This window comes from Nicotiana attenuata, unplaced genomic scaffold (assembly GCF_001879085.1).
Source record: "Nicotiana attenuata strain UT unplaced genomic scaffold, NIATTr2, whole genome shotgun sequence".
Classification (NCBI taxonomy): Eukaryota; Viridiplantae; Streptophyta; class Magnoliopsida; order Solanales; family Solanaceae; genus Nicotiana; species Nicotiana attenuata.
In genome coordinates, this window is record NW_017670331.1 from 10,268 (window position 1) to 24,541 (window position 14,274).

At 34.8% G+C, this 14,274-nt stretch overlaps 1 protein-coding gene across 1 annotated transcript; it reads left to right on the forward strand.

Moving 5' to 3' along the window:
• The first annotated feature begins 8,173 nt into the window (after window positions 1-8,173).
• On the forward strand, window positions 8,174-13,993 carry LOC109237974 (probable inositol transporter 2). The gene is made up of 6 exons (XM_019404389.1): window positions 8,174-8,517; window positions 8,999-9,069; window positions 10,875-11,210; window positions 11,451-11,558; window positions 12,009-12,611; window positions 13,308-13,993. The coding sequence occupies exons 1-6, from the start codon at window positions 8,382-8,384 to the stop codon at window positions 13,815-13,817; spliced, it is 1,764 nt and encodes a 587-aa protein (XP_019259934.1). The 5' UTR covers window positions 8,174-8,381; the 3' UTR covers window positions 13,818-13,993.
• Window positions 13,994-14,274: the final 281 nt, after the last annotated feature.

A 14,274-nucleotide genomic window follows, 5' to 3' on the forward strand; every position in this document is an offset into this window, starting at 1 on the left:
GCTACTGCCCTCTCCTCGGGCTGAGCTGGGGCTACCGGCTGTACAGGAATAATCTCTGGAACCTGATCAACATGCACTCGCTGCTCAGGAGTGCGGGCGACGGGAGTCTGTGCTCCTCCCCCGTCCTGGGATGTAGCTGCAGCAAGGGGAAGCAACCCTGCCTGAGCTAGAGTGGTGTACATAGTCATAAACTGCGCCAGAGTCTACTGGAGTGCTGGAGTAGTAGTAGCAGTAGGTGTATCAGATGTCTGGAATCCGGCTGGAACTGCTGGTGGTACCTCGGTGGCAGCTCGCGCGGGTGCTCTGGCTACACCACGTGCACGTCCTCGACCTCTACCCCGGCCCCGGCCTCTGACGGCTCCAGTAGGGGGCGCGGGTGCCTGATAATCTCGGGTAGCACGTGTCCTCACCATCTGTGAGAGAATAGAGATAGAGGTTTAGAATTGTGATATCAAAAATCTCGCACGACAAGGAAATCAAATAAAGTGGAACTTTCCTAACAGTTTTGTAACCTCTCGTAGATAAGTACAGACGTCTCCGTACCGATCCGCGAGACTCTAATAAACCGGCTTGTGATTCATGACTCCTATGAACCTAGAGCTCTGATGCCAACTTGTCATGACCCAAGTTCGCCCTCCGAGAACTGTCGTGACGGCACCTACTCTCTACGACTAGGTAAGCCTAACAATTGCGGAAAAAGGAACAAAATGCGAAAACACTAATAAAAACTGAAGATAAACAAATGTAGAAGTGTTTAAGATGACGCTCGGCATATACCAATACAAGATCTCAAAAACTGAACAATTCCCAGAACCCGGAATCCCATGAATCACAAGCTAAGAGATACATAAAAAGCTCTAACTCCAGAAATGTCTATCAACAAGGAAAATACAGAAGGGCTAAACTAGTACAGAGAATAGAAAGGGACTTCTCGGTCTGCGGACGCGGCAAGATATACCTCAAAGTCTCTACAATAGCGCCTCGCCTAAAAGGGTGATAAGACTGAGTGGGAGTACCTGGATCTGCACATGAAAAACATGCACAGAAAGGGCATGAGTACACCACAGCGGTACTCAATAAGTGCCAAGCCTAACCTCGATCGGGTAGTGACGAGGAAGGTCAGGGCCCTACTGAGGTTAAATGAAATACAAGGTATAACAGCATAGAATAAGACAATATAGTTAAGTGCAACAGTAAGAAGTATCACAGGATAGAAAGAACAACAACAGCTATAGCAGAGACAAAATAATCACGGAAAGGAATACAGCTCACACAGAGATAACAACCGGGGATCTCCCAGGATACCGTCCTGTAGTCCCAAATATAAATATCAAGTGGATCTCCCGGGATACCGTCCCGTAGTCCAACTCATAGTGCGCGGGGATCTACCGGAATCCCGATCCGTAGTCCCAAATGTAAATACTCAGTACTGGGGGAATCTACCGGGTGCAGTCCCGTAGTTCCAATGTAAAAGTGCAGGGGGATCTCCCGGAATACAAATTCGTAGTCCCAAAGTAAATATACAGGGGGATCTCTCGGGATACCGTCCCGTAGTCCCAAAGTAAATACACAGCAGCAACACGAAGAATACTCAATTCAATCAAATTTCACACCAAGGTAAAACAGGTATTTCTAACCTAGCATGCTGCACATAATCCAAATAAGACAGTTGAGCAAATAAGCAATTAAGTCAATTAGACATGCTTCCCTAAGCTAACGGCAGGCTTAAATTACAAGTAGTATAAATAGGAAAGGAAACACAATTTTAGTTACTTAATGAAAATCGAATTTTCGACAATTAGCACAAGTACGCACTCGTCATCTCACGTACAAGGTATTTCAAATATCAACAATCCAAATCCTAAGGGGAGTTCCCCCACACGAGGTTAGGCAAGCCACTTACCTCGAACCGGCTCAAAATCAACCCGAAACCACGCTCTTGCCACGAGTACTCGACTCCAAATGGCCCGAATCTATTCAAATAAATTGCATAATGTAAATAACAATTCAAGTAACTAATTCAACTAATTAATTCTAAGCTAATACGCGAAATTAGGAAAAAATTGACCAAAATGCCCTCCGGGCCTACGTCTCGGAATCGGGTAAAATTTACAAATTCGGAATCCTCACACTCTCACGAGTTCATATACATAGAAATTACTCCAATCCGACATCAAAATCTTGCTCCAAACTCAAATATTAGGTCTAAGAACTTTTCCAACTTTTTTCCAATTTTCCACCCCAAATTCGAATTTAATGGATGAATTTAAGCATAGATTCGTGGAAATTAATCAAAACCGAGTAAGAATTACATACCCAAAACACCTAGAAGAAAAATCTCTCTCAAAATCGCCAATCCGAGCTCCCAAATCAATTTTTTCAAGTTTTGAGACTAAACCCTCGTTCTGCCCCCTTTTCTGAACAGTGGAACCGCATCTGCGGCTCTGGGACCGCACCTGCGGTCCCGCTTCTGCGGAACTCAAGGTCGTATCTGTGGCATTTCATTAAAGCTCAATTTTCGCTCCTGCGGCTCCTTTACCGCACCTGCGGTCTCGCAGGTGCGTTAGCCATTTCGCACTTGCGGTTTGCTGGAGCCTGGCCAATCTCGCTTCTGCGGTCTCTTAGCCGCTTCTGCAGCGCTGCACCTGCGGTCCCATTCACGCAGGTGCGGTTATAACAGGTTCAGCAACCCCAAATTCTTCCTAAGTCCAATAATCCAACTCCCGTTAAGCACCGAAACTCACCCGAGGCCATCGGGACCTCAACCAAACATGCCAATCAATCCTAAAACATCATTCAAACTTGTTCCAACCTTCGAAACGCTCAAAACAACAACAAAACACCAATTTAACATCGGATTCAAGCCTAAGAATTCCAAAAACTTCCAATTTATGCTTTCGATCAAAAAGTTTATCAAACCTCGTCCGAATGACCTGAAAATTTACAAGCACGTCACATTCAACACTACGGAGCTACTCCAACTTCCGGAACTCCATTCCAACCCCGATATCAAAATCTCACTATCGAACCGGAAACTTTAAAAATCCAACTTTCGGCATTTCAAGCCTAAATGAGCTACGGGCCTCCAAAACACAATCCGAACACGCTCCTAAATCTGAAATCACCCAACGGAGCTAACGGAACCAACAGAATTCCATTTCGATGACGTCTTCACATTGTTCCGACTACGGTCCAAATTCTAAAACTTAAGCTCTCATTTACAGACTAAGTGTCCCAAAACTCTCCGAAACTCCAAATAAATCCTCTCGGCAACTCACAATAGCAGAAACAAACACGGGGAATGCAGTTAATAGAGGATCGGGGCGTGAATTCTTAAAACGACCGGCCGGGTCGTTACACTTTTTAATCCCCTTCTAAGGCTACGATCCATTGACTTTTCGGCAACATTTTATGAAAGAAATAATTTTCAGTGTTGCTTACCTCAAAATTTTTTGTTCACGGACGCTCTGGTTTTACCTCAACCAGAAGCAGATCTAGAAGTTTTAGAACATCGGTGCCACTAAAAAAAGGAGAAAAGAAAATTTGTGGGAATCAATCCTTGTTCCTTCGGGAAAATAACTCAATATTCAATCAATTGCACCATTCAATCTTTTTAGAACATGGGGGCAGCAGATAATATTAAACAAATTCTAGAAAATATATACAGAAAATACCTAATTTGACAAAAAAATCATAATTTCACATACCCCATAATCTGGACTATAAATCCGCCCGTGACCTTAACTCGCTTATTTCAGCCAACACTTGAACATATTGTTAGTACATAAAATTAAAAGAAAGATCACTAAAACACTACCATTATTTTTCATACTACTTGAGAATCATATGTCATCTATTACTGTATGTACCTAACAAATAAGAGAAAATGAAATAATTGAAAAATAATTTCCCAAAATACACCTATGCAACAATGCGATCTGGATATGAGTTGAAAGTTCATTCTGGCTTTGTTACATTTTTAACAAATAAATCTCCTGAACGTTATTTGGTCGGTCTCTTCACCCATTTTAAAAAAATAGAAAGGCAACAAACTACCTAAAATATGTGACGCCGACAGTGTTTGACTTATATGCAATTTTAGAATATTAAAAACTGAATAAGTACTATATTATGCCTCTAATTCTAGTCAAACTGTTGAGTGTTATTGTCCATTTCATATGGTTTGGGCAATTAAATAGTAGTATTATTCATGTATTAATAAATGCAGCTTATCTGAACTTGAAATTATCTTAAACAGGCAAGTTACATTTGAACCAATATTTATGGCTAAGATCAATATAGACAAACAAACCTTCTTTTTCTTTATCGTTTCCCCCGTTAGTTCGGGTACTAAAGAAAAACTTTAGGCGTAACATAACTTGAAAAGATATGATCGCTCCATTCTAACCAAAAATTTCGAATTCGAGTCAAGAAAATAAAAAATTGGGGAAGCTTGAGTAATTCCTAATAAAATCAAGGATGATTGTATAATTATAAAAGAATACAAAAATAAAAGTGAAAAAGCTTAAAGTTTTTGAGTTTCACGTAAATCAATCTGAAGCTTTTGCTATGTTAGTATAAAATAGAAACAGACTTACTAGTCAAGATAGAGATTGTGGACAAGATTCATAATTTCATAGAACAAACTTTTTTTTTTTTTTTGACAAAAATTGATTTTCAAGCCAGCAACATGAGAAAATGCCAGATGAAATAAGAATATACTATTAGTCAATTATTATCTATAGTGTTATACGTGTTTGGTTAAAGTTCTTCTTTGGAATGACTAGTAGTAGCAATAATCTTAAAGTCTTGTTAATATTCTTCTCCTAAGTTTGATTAATTAAGATATTCATTTAGTTGATAATGAGGTCTAAATGGAGTGGAAAATTTAATTTTTTTTCTCACATAACTTTGTAATTTTTTCTCATTCTTTTTGAATAACATCTTTTTAATTTCTTCACAAGTAACTTTTTCATTTCATAATTTTTTCTATAGTGGTTGACCATTTTCTTTATTGGGCTTATGTTTATGAATTTCTTGCTCCGTCACTTTATCCATTATCAATAAACTTATACGCTAATAACGTAACAGGTTGATGGTTCCAATTCAAACATGGTAATAAGATTTTAAAACAAGGTTCAAGATATTAAGAAGGTAAATTTTGGTTTAATTTGTTACAAGTGTCTTGATTTTAGAGTTAAACATTAATCCTACATAAATGGCAATATTAAATGTAAAACAATAAGAAACCAAGGAAGCTATAAAGTAGCGCACTATTTATACTCCTTAACTATTTTTCTTGCACCAAATATTTACGGAACATATTATCATACTAAATATATTACATGACTGCTTTTTGTGCTATATTTTGATTTTCTCATGTTATACAGTTGAACAACCTTTTTAATGAACAATTTTCATTCGACCAAATTTCGTGAAACTAGCAGGGATCAATTTTTTATAGGGATAATTTCACATAAGTACACTTGGGGAAAGCACTTTTCAGCCGCCTAACCCACAAATAAAGTTTTCATACGGTAGCCCACAAATAATTTCAGCGCCTAACCCACAACTTCATCAACTACACCCAAAATCACGCCTAAATCAGATTTCACTTTTTTCTTTCATTTTTATCTTTACCCTTTTTTCATTTTCATTCTTATTTATTTTTTACTTCCCTCTGTATAGTAAATAATATCAGCAAGTTGAAGTAAAAAATAAAAATATATTCATCCTTAGAGTCTATAATTTTATTTTTATATTTTTTTTTGTAAAATTTAAAGTTTTGCAAAGGGAAATTCTTATTTCAGTGGAAAAAATAAAAATTTACATTATTAAACACCTTATATACATTGTTATACACACAAATATAATCATGTATAATTATGTATAATCTTGTATAATTGTGTATAATCATGTATAATTCTGTATAACTATGAGAATACACACAAATATACATGGTTATACATGATTATACAAAGTATATATATGTATATACAACATATACATCATTCTTCCTCCCTTCAGAAGTTATTTAAAGTGAGAAGAAGAAGAAGAAAGGCTATGCGTTGGGATCATTTCAGACTATGCTGTTAACATATGCTGGTGGTGTATGTCTTTACTGCCCTTGTCACCATCCCCAACTGGCCCGTCTATAATCGCAATCCTCTCAGTTGGTTGGACTCAAGTGAAGCTGAAAAACATCCCAAACCACTGGCTGCTAACTCCAGTTCAAAGAAAAGAAAAAGACTACAAAAGATAGATCCGGTGTGGATTGTTCAACAAAATTATTTTGTGGAAGAGGAAGATAATGAACGGAGCAAGGAAATCTAAAGAAGAATTCGACTATTTTGCCAGAGAGAGAGAAAGAGACAGAGAAAGAGCAAGAGATTGAAAATGAAAGAGAAAGTGGGGTGGGGAGAAAGTCTGAAAAAGAGTGTGGGCGGCGAGGGCTAATCAGTGAAAAAAAAAATTCAACAGTATAGAACTGGGCCATACCGGGTAAGAAGGGAAAATATGGGCCGTATTTTATTAGAATAGTGGGCCAAGTAGTGACATAGAGTGTAATTTCTTCTTTTTTATATTCTGCTAATTTCCCATAAATTGCTTTTTTTTTTTTGGGAATATCAGAAACTTTTTCTAACCAAATATTAGCCATAATTAGGCCTAATTAGTGGGCGTTTGGACATAAGAATTATGAAATCCCGGAAAAAAAGTAAAAAATAATTCGAAGTTAAAAATGGTATTTGAAAATTAGAGTTGTGTATGGACATAAACAATCTGGAGCTGTTTTTGAATTTTTATGAGTGCTTTGAAGTGAAAAAAAAATTCAATTTCTCAAAAATTTCGAAATTCAACTTCAAGGAAAAATTTAAAATTCTCATGACCAAACACTGATTTTTCGGAAAAAAAAAAAAAAAAATTTTATGACCAAACGGACCCTTAATGTAACTCCCAAAGTTTGACTAGTAAAATGAATGATATAACTAATGACGTGACGAAATGACCTGATAAGTCAAAGTTTTGGATTGAAATATATTACAATAGTATAACCTAACAAGCATATTCTTAACCTGCTATTTGAAGGCCTAAACAAGACATACTACTCAACTAAGCTAGTCAATTTCTCTAGGCAAAAAACATAAATCATGAAATAAATGGATAAATAGAGAAAATTGTGTATATGGTCAATGGTGTAATAAGAAATTGATTAAGAAATGTTTTGAGCTAAGTAAATTGGACTAATAGTTAATAAATATATAATATGGATTTGCATATATTTTTTTATTGTCTAATAGTGATTAATCAATACATATTTCTACCTTAATTGTTCATTTAATTATAAAAAGTTAGTAATATGTTTTAATATAAACAGAGTGCGTAAAGTATTTTTGGATATCAAGTCAATCTTTTCCTGTTAATATGAAGTCCAAAATTCCAAACTATTAGAAGAAAAGGTGTATTTGTTGGTCATAACAAATTCAAGAGAGTGCTTCACCTTTAGCAGTGTGAATTATTAGAAGTAGGAATCAGACAACATTGGCAGATTTCTTGATCCCTTTAGAGTCTCCGTTAAAGTTAGTTTTTTTTCAAAAATATTTGTTAGTGTCCAGTATTTATATTGAGACCTAAATTAATTTATATTTGTGTCGCGTAAGATCCATTAAAGAAAACGTATCCTATCAAGATTTTTATTTTTTGAGCTTACACTCAAAATTTCTGATTAAGGGTGACGAGATCATGTATATTCCACCATGATCCTTGATCGTCGGTTAAATTTAGCTAATAACCACCCCTATCCCCTCTTCTCCCCTGTTTTACCTGAAAAAACATAGCAGTACTATCTTCTTTTTTAGTTATTTTCTTTTTTAGTTTTATTGTCCACTACTCCCTCCGTTCTAGTTTATGTGAATCTATTTTCTTTTTGGTCCGTTCCAAAAAGAATGATCACTTTCTAAATTTGAAAATAATTTAGCTTAAACTTACCAATATACCCTTAATGAGAAGCTTTTATAACCGTCCCTTTTTGACTTGTTTAGGACCACAAATTTTAAAATTTCTTCATTTTTTTCTTAAACTCCGTGCCCAGTCAAACAGGTTTACATAAATTAAAACGGATGGAGTAATTTTTTGGCACGTTTTCTTGCCCTCTATAAATTTGCACAATCTTAGGCAGTTCCCTTGTTAGATTATCTCTCTCCTCTTCTTTCTTACACATAGTTCCATTTTCCATGTTCCAAAAAGCCAGTAGACACTTAATTTCTCTTCTTCTACTTTCTAGTGTCTTCTACTGTTTACTTCTTTGTGTTTGAAGTGAAAATTCAAGAAAAAAAAGTAAACTAAAAACCCCACAATTAAGTTAGTTAGTTTGAGAAGTGGAAATGGAAGGAGGAGTTGGTCATGGTACAGATGCAACAGCTTTCAAAAAATGTTTAGCTCTTTCTTACAAAAATCCTTATGTTCTTCGCCTTGCTTTCTCTGCTGGAATTGGTGGCCTTCTCTTTGGCTATGATACAGGTCTCTCTTTATATTTATATATATAATTACGGATTTAAGTTATATATACTGACCGTTGTAAAAAATTTCTTACCCTATCAGCGAATCTTGACATGTTATATATGGAAGGTTATTTAGTATTTCTATAAAAAAATTGCCTACAATATTGGTAGTATAAATTTTGTTTTACACAATCAGTGCATAGAACTTATACTTTATATAATTACAAATATATTTAACTTATAAGTATATAGTGACAATATTAAAGAATTTTACACTTTTACCTGATATAAGAAGGTTATTTACTCTATTTCAAAGTTATGTTATAAGAATTGCTATGAAAGGTTATTTACACTTTAATCGTCAATATATTGAGGTTAAATTAACTCATTTAGCAGTATCACTCAGACTAATTTTTTTTTTCCTTTAATTTCCATTAATTCCAACTAAACAAACTTATTTGAGTGTCTCATGTTCTTGGTGTTGTTTTTGTGGAGTATAGGAGTAATATCAGGAGCTCTGCTTTATATTAGGGATGACTTCAAGGATGTTGATAGGAATACTGTCTTACAGGTTTGCACACACCAATTATCCTTCTATATTTTCTTTTTCTTTTTTTCCTTTTTTTTTTTTGCGTCATAATTTCAACTGTTATATTAAATTGGCAGAAACTTTTTTATACTATTCTTTTCTTGCACTAAAAATTACCCCCTTATTGTTATACTTGTTACGAGAAGAATACATCGTCAAAGCTCTCTATAACAGCCTCGTTTGTTCCGAATATTTTTGGATGTTATAGCGAGATGCTGTTATATAGAACATAGATTATAACATAACATGAAAATTGGTTCCGAAAAAGCTTGGCTTTTATAGTGAAGTGTTGTTATATAGGAATGTTGTTACAGAGACCCTTTCATTTATTTGGATTAGAAAGACAGATTTCCATCAATTTAGTTTGTGATTTTATAGTTCCATGCCAGGTCCATATCCAACAAATTGTTCGATTAAACTACGTTGTTTTTACAGTAAAAATTATACAAATTAGCCACTTATCTGTCCAATTTTTGAAAAATAGCTATTATTTGAAAATTCTTCGAAAAGTAGCTATTTTTACTGCGAAAACACCGTGACATTGTCATGGAATTCGAACTTGAACAAGTGAAAAATCCATAATATTCGGAATACTGTCCTGATTTTTAAAATCCATCAAAGGTAAAAAAACAAGTGAAACTCCATGATAGTGGGAGTCATGGATTTAAAAAATTGGCTAATTTTTAGTGACTTTTGAATATGTGGCTATTTTTGAACTTTACCCGTTTTAACAAGCGTAAAAAAAAGAATTCCCTCCAGAAGAAAAAAAAGTTAGTATCAATCGTTTTCTGCTATAACTATGTGACACATGTATCAAGTAGCTGGACCATTCATTTATTGTCTACACCTGAACTTGATTAGATTCAATATAAACCTTGAGTCCTATAGATACCTAATTTTTAACCCTCACATGTTTTTTTTATTTCAATAATTTCATTAAATATTTAAATAATATTTTAAATTGAGACTTTTAGCTTTCAAATTGTGTTGGTTAAAATTGGTTTAACAAAATTATTTTCCGAAAAAATAAAATAAGATATGTTGCTTTAAAGTTCTTGTTATTTTCATGGGCTAACTCTCAACAAAGAGGAATCAGACTCTCAAATGTCTCATTTTCCAGAATTCTAGCCTCTCAAATTTCCACCATTTATTAATACAGAACCCTCCTAGCGGTTTGAAATAATGAGATTATTCCTCTTGTACATTTTAATTTATTTGCATTTCCCAAAACCACATACTATCCGTATCGCATGTTTACACTAAACTATATTGATTTTTATGGTTACATAAAAAATATAATGTAAAAATTAATTAACCATGGAATTAAGTGATAAAAGTATAAGTATCACATGTCATGTATTCATTTGCTTGATATAAACACCTAATATAATTAAAATTTGGATCTTTAAACAAATAGTCGACCGGATTCATATATTGGTTACTTTTAGCCGGTATACATAGATTATGCTCTGTTTATATACGGTTATACACATATATAAATAAATTATACATATATTATATATCTGCCGTCTTTTTTAAATTAAGCGGTTGGGTTGAAGGCTATTTAGGTTAAAAGGGCAGCCCAGTGCACTAAGCTCCCACTATGCGCGAGATCCAGGGAAGGGCCGGATTACAAGGGTCAATTGTACACAACCTTACCCTGCATTTCTGCAAGAGGCTGTTTCCACGGCTCCAACCCGTGACCTTTTGGTCACAGGACACCAAATTTTTCGGTCAACATAACACTAAAAATTGCTAATTATGCATGGCTTTAATTTAATTTGTAGGAATCTATAGTGAGCATGGCAGTAGCTGGAGCAATAATAGGAGCAGCAATTGGTGGATGGTTAAATGACAAATTTGGAAGGAAAACTGCTATACTCATAGCTGATTTCCTATTCTTTGTTGGAGCTGTGATTATGGCATCAGCAGTGAATTCAGCACTTCTTATTGTTGGTAGAGTTTTTGTTGGACTTGGTGTTGGAATGGCATCAATGACTGCTCCCTTGTATATATCAGAGGCTTCTCCTGCTAAAATTAGAGGTGCCCTTGTTAGTACTAATGGATTTCTCATTACTGGTGGCCAATTCTTGTCTTACCTTATTAACCTTGCTTTTACCAAGGTATGCAACTCTAATTAATTCTTTCCATGAATTTTGCTTAAATAGTCGGTCGAGTTCACCATTTACTTTTCTTAGCCGGTATACATAGATTATACACTGATTATACATGGTTGTACACATATTACACATAGATTTTACTTATATTTACATCCGTATGCTATTTTTGGTTTAAGCGGTTGGTTGGACGGCTATTCTCCAATAATGTACATGTATATAATAATATTTACTGCTTGTAATTAGGCACCAGGGACCTGGAGATGGATGCTTGGAGTAGCAGGATTGCCAGCCCTCCTCCAATTCATACTAATGCTTCTCCTTCCTGAATCGCCTCGTTGGCTTTATCGCAAGGTTAATTTCATGCATTTAACCTATATATACTAACAATATAAAGAATTTTATACTATCAGCATACTTAACTTGTTATAGAAAGTTATTTAGTGCAACAAACAAGTTGTTGGAGGTAATCTTAACCTGATGGTGTAAACAAGTTGAACAAAAGTTAAACTCTAATTTAATTCTTTCTTCTATGAACAAAACAAGATACTTTTTCTAGCAATTATGATACAGCCAAACCTCTCTATAACAGTCATCCTCTATGATAAAACTTCACTATAACGGCCACGTCTTCTTTGAAAGCAATTTTTCATACTATGTCATAATATATGATCTCTATAACAACACTTCACTATGACAGCCATAAAATTTCGGAACAAACGATGTTGTTATAGAAAGGTTTGATCGTATTTCACATTCAAGACAATAATGCAGTAATTACAAATGTTTTCTTGGAAAAAACAGGGGAGGCAAGAGGAAGCCAAAGCAATACTAAGGAAGATATATTCACCTGACCAAGTTGAAGTTGAAATTCAAGCTCTTAAAGAATCAGTAGACAAAGAAAATGAAGAAAACAAAGCATCTGAGGGTATCAATCTCTTCAAGTTATGCCAGACGAAGACAATTCGTCGGGGACTAATAGCTGGAGTTGGTCTCCAGATATTCCAGCAATTTGTTGGCATAAACACTGTCATGTATTACAGTCCTACTATCATTCAACTAGCTGGAATTGCCTCGAACCGGACAGCTCTCCTTCTATCGCTTGTCACAGCCGGGCTAAACGCTTTTGGCTCGATTATTAGTATATATTTCATAGACAGGACAGGGAGGAAGAAACTTCTTGTGATTAGCTTGTTTGGTGTTATGATTTCTCTAGGTTTTTTGTCAGCAGTTTTCTATGAGGCAGCTTCAACTTCACCAGCAGTTAGTATGGCTGAGACATCTCATTTTGCAGCAACATTTACTTGTCCTGCTTACCATAATGCTGGTTCTGCTAATTCTTGGGATTGTACTAGGTGTCTTAAAGCTTCTCCTGATTGTGGCTTCTGTGCTTCACCTCAAAATAAGGTAACAATGACTCTCTTATATGCTACAACCTCCGCTTCCTATTATCTGTGTTTTAAGGTTTTTGCACACTTCCTAAGAAAGATATTGAAGAATTAACCTAAATAGCCCCTCACTTAACCTTTTAAATTAAATATAGTCGATGGACGTATTATGTATAATTCATGTATAATATGTTTATAGTCGTGTATGATCAATGTATAATCTATGTATACCGGTTACGAAAAGAAAACAGTGAATCCGACTGGCTATTTGTATAAAAATCCCAAATATTCAATAGCCTTAATCATTACAGTATTTATATGAAATACCCTTTATCTGTCTTTTAATTGTCTCATTTAGTTAGCACTATATTTTGGGGAGAAAATAATAAATGCTTCTTGTTTTTCTAAAACTTCAAAAAATTTCGAACAAATTCAGTTTGCCAAAACGATTAAATATTTGAGATTGAAGGGAGCAAATTTTTGTTTCAACAGCCTTTTAATCTTTTATGCCTACATGAAAATGATAAGTAATGCATCTTACCATGCTTTTAAGATCGAGCCCAACACTCTCCTATGTTCTCTTTGATAACGTGTTATGACATTATATAATAGCCATAAGCGGAATGTCTATACTATCTTGATATTCAATACTAATATAATATTACAAGTATATATCTATCAAAAGGTATGTTTAATATTTTTTTCTTTGTTGTAGTTGCTACCTGGGGCATGTCTCATATCTAATGATACTATTAAGGATGCATGTCATGATCAAGATAGGTTATGGTACACAAGAGGATGCCCTAGTAGATATGGATGGCTAGCCCTACTCGGGCTAGCGCTATACATCATATTTTTCTCTCCGGGAATGGGTACCGTTCCATGGATTGTTAACTCGGAGATATATCCTTTAAGATTCAGAGGAATTTGTGGAGGAATAGCAGCTACAGCAAACTGGATTTCAAATCTCATTGTAGCACAATCTTTCTTGTCACTGACACATGCTATTGGAACATCATGGACATTTCTTGTATTTGGAGTTCTCTCTGTTGTAGCCCTATTTTTTGTCCTGATTTGTGTTCCAGAAACTAAGGGACTTCCAATTGAGGAAATTGAGAAGATTTTGGAGAGAAGAAGTCTACATTTGATGTTTTGGAAGAAAAGGGCTAATGAGAATAATAGTGGAGAAGTTGATGGAAAGAAAGAAGTGGGAGGAGATGTATGAAGAAATGAAAAAACATAGATAGCTTTGATTTGAATTGGAAATCCTTTAATTAGTTTATTCTAGTGTTTGATAAGATTTCCAAATATTTAAGATAAATAATTATTAATATATAATATAGATGATTAGATGAAGTTGGATTATTTATAAGAACTTTCCCCAAGAAAACTTATTAGGCTCCAGGCTTCTTCTTATATCTTCCATTTTCTTCTGTTAATAATTGTTTTTCATGCTAGTTCCAAGTTAACTCTCTTTTGTGAATTTAGGAAAGGAAAAAAGAAACTTGAAAAGTTCAATCTGCTCGTTATAATATGGACATCAATCTATTGCAATATACAAAGGCGGAGCAAGAATTTGAAGTTTATGAATTTTGAATTTGCTACAAAACTCGTAGCGCATCTTAGTTACTGCGTTCGTAATTAAATATTTGTACGTATCTAATTCCTAATATAAATACAAA